General features: G+C 32.1%; 1 protein-coding gene across 1 annotated transcript; it reads left to right on the top strand.

Annotated features, from left to right (window-relative positions):
- Positions 1–8,158: 8,158 nt before the first annotated feature.
- On the top strand, positions 8,159–9,220 carry LOC123274004. The gene has a single exon (XM_044741506.1). It carries the CDS (start codon positions 8,159–8,161, stop codon positions 9,218–9,220), a length of 1,062 nt encoding a protein of 353 aa, XP_044597441.1.
- Positions 9,221–9,601: the final 381 nt, after the last annotated feature.

Raw genomic sequence — 9,601 nt, 5'->3', positions numbered from 1 at the left:
TGTTTCGATGAAAATTAACTATTTTTTACAAATGTTTATTATAGTTAAAAAAATGCAAGAGTCAAGTTCTTATATTACTTTAAACTTTGTACATCGTTCTGTATATTTTTAATATCTTATGATAAATTTTTATGTTTAAAATTATCAATATTAAAAATTCAACTGTAAATTATTATATTTTAATTTTTTTAAGACTATATCAATTTTGACGATATGCAATTGTCTTGGTTAAATAATAAATTTTAAATTTTAGAATTTGTTAGCAAATATTCGTTAAACAATAAATATTTACTGTATAAAATTCTATTACTTAATGATTTATTAAATTTGAATTTCCCATTGAATGGCTAAGGCTAGTTTACCCAATTCTGGCTCAAGTCTGGGTTGCCATTCAACGCCCATGGCTACAAAGAAAAAAAAATTTACTTAAATCAAGTAAATAATTTTTAAGAATTTCATCTTCTTGATTTGAGTAGAAAAATTCTTAAACTAAGAAATTTTTCTCGATTTAAGTAAATTTTATTTAATTAAAGAATTTTTCGTTTTGATTGAAGACAATTAAACTCTTCAAAGTTATTTTCTTGGTTCAAGAATTTTTTTCTTAAATCAAGTTAATTTTTTTTCAGTGTAGGTTTCCCAATCTTGGCTAACTCTTGGGTAATCATTGTGGCCGTGACTGAGTGACCCAGTTCTTGCCCAGGCTCGGGTAATAATTGGGCCGACCAAGGCTTGGTTGCCCAGTCTTGGCCCAAGCTTGGGTCGCCAATGAATCGCCAAGGCTAGGTTAGCCAGTCTTGGCACAAGGTTGGATAATCATTGGCATGGTCGAGGCTGGGTTAACCAGTCTTGGCCCACGTTTTGGTCGCCAATGAATGGCCAAGGCTAGGTTAGCTAGTCTTGGCCCAAGGTTGGATAATCATTGGCATGGCCAAGGCTGGGTTAAACAGCCTGGCTCACGCATGGGCCAATACAGGTACGCCGAAGCTAGGTTTCCCAGTACTGGCCCAAGCCTGGCCCCTTTGTCAACTCTGGGGGTTTCCTGCATGGGTTTATGTAATTTTTTAATTTTCAATCCGCTATAACTTTTAGACGAGTTAACCGATTGTCACGTAGTTGAGAACAGTCGATGCAGTTTTTTGAATTCTATGATGAATTTTAAACCGTGAATAGATCTGATAAAAAATTTCGGAATTTGTTTGAAAAAAACGCTTTTTTCGATTTTTTTCGTCAACGATATCTCACAAACGAATCAAGCGATTTTGACCGGTCCGGCAGCGATCGACGTAGTTTTTTTATGTTAAGAGCTGATAAGTTTTTGGTATCGGATGGTAGAGCTGTTCAAAAGTCATTCTAAAAAAACCACATTTGAAAAAAAGTTTTCATTATTTTCAAATTTTTGAATGGCCTATAAAATTAATAAAAATTTTCCTAAAGTATTGGGATCCTTAGAATTTCGATGCGCCAACTAGCGGCTAAAACTGTAACCTCTCAAGGTAGGCTACTGTGTCAATGTTTACATCTGTCAAAAATATAAATAGTACGTTCTTGATTAAATTCAATAAGATAATATTGTTGCGAGTCCCAAAATTATCTTCGTCTTATAATCAAGAGATTATTTATTACTTTTAAAAATGGAATTTCCATCTAAACCAAGTAAAAGCCATATATATTGTTGCGTGTATGGTTGTAAAAGTTGTGCATGTAAAAATGATACTGTTCGATTTTATAATTTTCCACAAAAAAATGAAAGTGTGATTATTTTAAAAAATAAATTTAATCAAGAAGAAAAACTCGATTGTTTTAAAGCATGGGTCAAAGTTTTAAAAATCGGTAAAACTGTTTCAAAAACAATGAGGGTATGGTCTTTACATTTTGTTGCAGAGGATTACGTTCCATCAAGTAAGTATTTTCTTCGTTTATCATTATTAATATTTCTAGCAAAAATTAAAATAATTATAATTATTGTTATGTTTAAGATTGCAAAGTGCGTAGATTGAAAAAAAATGCAGTTCCATCGATTAATCTGCCGTCTAGTACAGTTGATACAACTCCAAGCCCATTTACAGTTGAGCAGAACTCTCGAAGGCTACTAAGATTACATAATCGGTCAACTAAAAAAGAACAAAACTTAAATAAAGTTCATCAAGACATGCATTACAATAAGCACCATTCTTCCGGTTGTTTTGAACTTAGTGAAGACAATATCCATTTAGCTAATGAAGAGATGATAAATGAGAACACCATGCAATTGATTTATTAATTCCATCAAACACTGTAAACAGTTGTCTCAAAATTAAAGATGCAGCAACCCAGTTTCCAGAAGTTAAAGAAATAGAAAAACAATTTCAGAATGTGAGCGTTCAAGTTTCAATAGGGTCAATCATACCAAAATTTTCAAGTTTTATTACAACTAATGATGAATTAAGCACGATGACAGGAATACCCAACTTCCAATTATTAAACACAATAAAAAAGTTAGTCGATAGAAGAACTTCATTTCATTCGAACTCCAAATTTGATAATCTAGAAATAATCGTAATGACATTTATGAGGCTTAAACAAAACATGTCATACGCATTATTGGCAGTTTTCTTTAAAATTTGTACCCCTGAAACTTGTCGAGAAAGAATTCTTAATATGATCGATGTTTTGCATGCATGTTTGAAACCTGCTATTTATTGGCCAAGTAAAGACAATATTTCGAGAAATATGCCCCAATGCTTCAAGGATTTTTCAAATGATCGTGCTGTTATTGACTGTATTAAAATACCGATACAAAAGTTCAAAAATTTATGCTGTCAACTTAACACTTATTCTTATTACAAAAGTTGTTATACACTAAAATTTATGACAGCTGTAACTCCGGCAGGATTAATTTCATTCATTAGCAAACCATATAGGGGTCGATCTTCAGACAATGTTATTTGCGAACAAAGTGGAATTCTAAAAATGATGGACAAAAATGACGACTTGATGGCTGATCGAGGATTTACTGTTGGTGAATTGTGTAAGAAACATGATGTAAATTTAATTATACCTCCATTTCTGAAACAAAAACAACAGTTTTCACAAGCAGAAGCGATAACAGGACGATTAATAGCCAAAGCACGAGTTCATATTGAAAGGAGTAATCAAAGAATTAAATACTTTCAGATACTTTCTTCCAAAATGCCCACCGGACTAGTCTTCAAATCTGAAGAAATATTTACCATTGTTTGTGCCGTTGTAAATTTAAGTAATCCTATTTTAAAAAATGACAAATTTTAATTTATAAAATAAGTGTATAAAAATTATAAAAATATGTTTTTTTTTATAACCTCATCTATTTTTACATTGCACAAAATACATGACTTGATATTAAAATATATACTTAATATTGTACATAGTTATTATAATAAAAATTAATTGAAGAAACAATTATTCTTCATCTGGTTGTTCCAGTTCTTTTTCACAAACATTGTGCAACATAAATTTAAAATATATTAATTTCAATGAAAATAACAAATCTTGAGTAAATTTGTAATCGAAGCTAATAGGAATGATTTTAATGGTTTTATCAAATGAAGAATATATTATGAAATCGGTGGATGGTATACATTTACGAGTGCCATGTTCATTTGAACTTGAGCATAATAAGAGTGCTTTTTTTTAAAGTTACTTGATCATCTTTTACTTCCAACCATTTTATTTGTTTAATTACATCATCAACACTTTTTTTTTTCCTTCAGTGGGGCATTTTATTTCTAAAATTTTATATGGTTTGTTATTTTTAAAAACTACTCCATCTGGAGAGCATCCTAGCCAAGGATTACTTTTGGAAACGATCAAACCACACTGAATACTTCATCGGATATCTGTTCTTCATAAATTTCACGAGCTAAAAGTTCATGTTCAAGACCGTATTTTGTAGCAGCATTACTAAATAAAGCTTCAAAAAAGTAATCTAAAGATTTTTTCTTCCAATCTGGCTGTTTATTATTGCGATAAGTATAAATTTTATAGGCATTACTCGCCGTTATCCTCAACTGTCTTTCTTTTAGCCATACACTATGAAATTTATACGATTCTTCACAGATTGTTCGAACATCAGATGACAGACGAGTAAATACTTTTTGACAACATTCTTTAATTGAAAATTTGATTTTCAATTCACTTAATTTCGAAAGTAATTTAGACGTCTCTTGATTTTTTATAATGGCCATTAATTTTTCAGCGGATATTGTTATCTTGTTATCAAGAGCTTTCACAGGATCATGTCTTCCGATTCTAAATATAATAAGAAAAAAAAAACAAAAAAAAAAAAAAAAGAAAATATTATTTTGTTTGAGAAAAAACAACTTTATTCAAAAACTTATTTTACCCTGTACTTGTGATGTCAAAATTAATATTTTAAATCACAAAATGTTGTGGACAAATATAAACCTATCTTCAATTAAGTTTACGGACATTGTTTAATAAAAACAAAAAAACTGCTCACTATAAGTCAATTAGTATAGGTAAATTATTTTGATATTCAATGTATAAATAATAATAGAAAAAAATTTTTAAAATTAATATAATAATGGAATTTAACTACTCACAATGATTGTTTTTTTCAATAGATATTCTGATATAAAATGTATAAATGCCAAAAAGCTTGTAAAAAAATTAAAAACGCTATGCTTAAAATTCATTAGTAAATCGTAGTAAATAAATATATGCCAAAAAAATAGTTGAAAAATTAATGACAATACTTAAAATTAAAAAATCGTTGCATTTACATGTGCAGAGCTAAAGCTGATGATGGATTATTATTAATCATTATTTGTCTGAATTCTTCTTCATTATCATGGTCAGTTTGTTGTATAGCATCTGCAGTATTTTCTAAAGTAGGTTCCGAATCATCATACTCGTTTGTATTATCAGCTTCACCAGGGTCCACGAAATGTACACCTTCTGTTACTTGTAATGCTACGTCGAGGGTATTTAAGGTGCAACTTTTTACTTTATTACGCTTTAATTTTCTTTCCTGTGATAATTCTATTTTGTTCGCAAGACAGTGATGTGTCATCAAAGGGTTCATGTCATATTGTTGAAGTGCAGACTTTTTTGGAGCATTCCACGCACACTTTTTGTCCGTGCAGGAGATAACTTTTAGATTCTCCAACTTATTTCTGAAAAAATTAATGCCCATCAATAAACTTTTAACAATATTACATTCATAATAATTATTGAATAGATATAAAATATAAATCAATAACAATAAATATAAAAATATAATACTTACCGGTTCAAATAAAATAGCGTTGCTACAACATGCTTACACGCACCACCTAAACCAGCTTTGCAAGAGCAACTCATACCCGTGATTCTTTCATCTTTCATAATCTCACCATTAATTTCATGAGGATCATCTCTGATACTTGACGATTGGAGACAAAATGCAATAATTTTTAAACTATTTTTTTCCTCGCTAACCTTACCGTAGTTTAATTAACAGGTGTCCTTGATTGATGATATTTTCACCACCAGTAAAATTTTTACTATGGGGTGTAGCACCAACATAACTACAGATTTCTTGAATTGAGATACGCATTTTTTTATTCGATAATACTCAATATAAATAATTAATTAAATAAAAATAATTATCGAAACATAAATATTCCGGCTAATTTTATATTCCCTCGCAGTTTCGGAATTACTATGAAATCACAGTGAATTCACAGTGAAATCGTCTTCACCGTAAATCTACTGTGGGTTCACGGTAATTTCATAGTGAATTCACAGTGATTTTGTGCCATTTCGTCACTATGGTTTAGTGGTGGTATCACTGTAGATTCATGGTAGTCTCACAGAGATAACACCGTGAGTTCACAATAGTTCCACAGTGAATTCATAGTAATTTCACTGTGATTTCACCGTCGTTTTACCATGATTTAACCGTGACTTCAGAATGATCTGATAGTTGTAACACCGTTAGTTCATGATAGTTTCACTGTGAATTCATAGTAATTTCACTGTGAACTCATTGGGTCCGGGGTAAGAAAATTGTATATGATTAATATATAATTACATCTAATTTAAATATAATTATGTATAATGGTTTTTGTGATTATATATAATCATGTATAATTATATATAACTATATATAATCATGTATAATTATACATAATTATATGTAATGGTTTTTGCGATTTCGAATAATTATATATGATTAATATATAATTATATGTAATAATATGAGATGGTTTTTGCAATTTCGAAAAATTATTTATGATTCTTATATAATTATATGTAACGAAAAAAAATAGTCATTTATATAACATATGCAGGACTTGTAGTTCACACGAACATATTTTCTCGCGATGTTCTCTTAGGTCAATTGGTAGCAAGTCAGTCTTCCGAGTATGAGGTTCGCGGTTCGATTCCTGTTCCCGACAGATATTTTTTTTTTTCATGGAAATAATTATATACAATTATTTTTACCCCGGTGAATTCACTGTGAATTCACCATAAATTCACTGTGGATTCATTGTGAATTCACCGTAAATTCACTGTGGATTCATTGTGAATTCACCGTAGATTCACTGTGGATTCATTGTAAATTCACAGTGGTACCACTCTAAACTCACAGCATTACCACTGTGAGATGACCATAAAACTACAGTAACCGAATGGCACAAAATTATGGTGATTTCACCGTAATTTCATCATGGTCGCACTATCTTTTTACTATAATCTCACTAAAATTTCACTGTGATTTAACAGTGATTCCGAAACCGCGAGGGTTGTAAACATTGACAGAAGCCTACTTTGAGTAGTTCACTTTTTAGCCACGAGATGACTAATATTTAAGCCACGCCCATCCTTAGGATCCCAATAAGTGTTATAGGTCAAATTGAAGGAAATATAATCAGCTTTACCATGAAGTTTCCAGAAATGGGCTCTTTTCTGTCAGTCAAAAGTTATTCACGGTTAAAGTTACAAAACTTGAAATTTACAAAATTTTGAAAATTCTGAATGGCCGCCATTTCTAAACTAATTGACCGATTTTGCTCATCTTCGAACTCGACCTCGGTAATTACCCAAAAAATATGTGTACCAAGTTTCATCAAGATCGGTTGAAAACTTTTTGAGATATCCTGATGACAAGGCTGGTTATATTACATTTATATATATATATATATTATATATATAGCCATATATATGTATACTCCGTGGAGATATATATATATATATATATTGGAATTTTGAGTTCCGCTTTTAACAGGGGTCGTGTTTGGGCATTTCCTAAGATATTTTGGGGGGAGACGATGTATTTGATTTTTATAGAATTTTTTAACAGACGCTTAGTTTGGGCGTTTCCAGTGAAAATTCAAAATTTGGCCGGAAATGCCCAAACTAAGCTTCTGTTAAAAAATTTTATGAAAATCAAATACATCGTCTCCCCCCAAAATATCTTAGGAAATGCCCAAACACAGCCCCTGTCAAAAGCGTTATATATATAAAATTCTCGTAATATATAAAATTCTCGTGTCACAATGTTCGTTCCCATACTCCTCCGAAACGGCTTGACCGATTCTCATGAAATTTTTTATGCATATTCAGTAAGCCTGAGAATCGGCTACTATCTATTTTTTTAACCTCTAAGTGATAAGGGGTGTTCACCCCAAAAATTTTTTTTTTATTTTTTTGATAAAATTTTTTTTTTTTTTATTTTTTTATTATGTGGCATCAAAAAATACATACAACTCTAAATTTGCACTTTTTTATCACCAACCCTTGCTTTTTAATAGTCATTTTCATAATTTTATCATTTTCTATCCCGCTCGATAACGTCAATTATTATCACTTGGTAAGCTATCCCCTCCATGTGTCTACCGGTGTCACTTCTCACCCTGTAAACAGTATGGAGTAGGGATATTACCTCTACAGTTTTCGGCTATTATAAGTGTTTATGCTTCAAGCGTAGTAGTTAAACATTTTTACTATCTCAGTGTAACTCTCATATCAAATATATTCTCGAGTAACTTTATTATTTATTTATTAATAACTAATATTATTGAATATGATTAATTATTAATAACTCTCGCGAGACGCTATTGTCAACAACGCCGACGCCGCCGAAATTGGTGACTCTGTCATTCTACCATCATCGTACGTAGGCAGTCCACGTCATATGCAAGAGTATATACAGGATGCTCTGACTTTCGTGCGCGAATATGGGCGACCGTGTTTATTTATCACGTTCACATGTAATCCAAAATGGCCAGAGATTACATCTTTGTTGTTGCCTGGCCAAAATGCAATACATCGTCATGACATTACAGCACGTGTGTTTAGACAAAAGCTGAAATCATTAATAAATTTTATTACTAAATCACATGTATTCGGTCCCACACGTTGCTGGCTGTATTCGGTTGAATGGCAAAAGCGAGGATTACCTCATGCCCACATTTTGGTTTGGTTAATCGACAAAATCCGTCCTGAAGAAATAGATAATATAATTTCTGCAGAAATTCCCGATCCGTCTACTGATAAATTGCTGTTTGATATTGTTACAGCAAACATGATTCATGGCCCATGCGGTACTTTTAATCGTTCATCGCCTTGCATGTCAGATGGAAAATGTACAAAAAATTTCCCTAAAGATTTCACTAACAATACAATCACAAATGTCGACGGATATCCAATATATCGTCGAAGGAATCCAGATAATGGCGGACAATCATTTATTAAAAACAACAGCAACACAGACATTGATATTGACAATCGTTGGGTCGTGCCATATTCGCCCCTGCTGAGCAAAACATACAATGCTCATATTAATGTTGAGTTCTGCAGTTCTGTGAAGAGCATCAAATACATTTGCAAGTATATCCATGAAGGCAGTAACATGGCGGTGTTTAGAGTGGAAAATACCAATGTGAATGCTCCTCCAGTAAATAAAAACGATGAAATAACGCTCTACCAAATAGGTCGGTACATCAGCTCCAATGAAGCTGTTTGGCGTATCTTTGGTTTTCCAATTCATAAACGGGATCCAGCAGTTGTTCAGTTAGCCGTTCATCTTGAAAATGGTCAGCGTGTATATTTCACGAACGAGACAGCGATTGATCGTGCTATAAATCCACCAAAAACTACACTCACTGAATTTTTTGAATTGTGTAATCGTGCGGATGATTTTGGTGCCTTTGCACGTACTTTACTCTATTCACAAGTACCACGCTATTTCACATAGGCTCAAACAAAACAATGGATACCCCGCAAGCAAGACTCACCAGTTGATGCATGCCCCAATTTATTCAAATCAAACGCCTTTGGGCGAGTATTTACAGTGAATCCAAGACAGACTGAGTGCTTTTATCTTCGACTATTGTTGGTTAATGTTACTGGCCCATTGTCATTTCAAGATATACGTAAAGTGAATGGGCAACAGTATACAACGTATAAAGATGCATGCCTTGCACTCAGCTTGCTAGAAGATGACAATCAGTGGGAATGTATGCTTGCTGAAGCAGCATTGAACTGTACAGCAATACAAATTCGTCTACTATTCGCTATAGTATTGACTACATGTTTTCCAGCCCGAGCAGAGATATTGTGAGATAACCACAAAGAT

Source organism: Cotesia glomerata, unplaced genomic scaffold (assembly GCF_020080835.1).
Source record: "Cotesia glomerata isolate CgM1 unplaced genomic scaffold, MPM_Cglom_v2.3 scaffold_18, whole genome shotgun sequence".
Lineage (NCBI taxonomy): Eukaryota > Metazoa > Arthropoda > Insecta > Hymenoptera > Braconidae > Cotesia > Cotesia glomerata.
Note: the sequence above shows the minus strand (reverse complement) of the source record. Positions and strands in the feature narration are given on the sequence as shown.

Coding starts and splice junctions, on each gene's coding strand:
- LOC123274004 (XM_044741506.1), top strand. CDS start 8,159: ATGCAAGAGTATATACAGGATGCTCTGACTTTCGTGCGCGAATATGGG.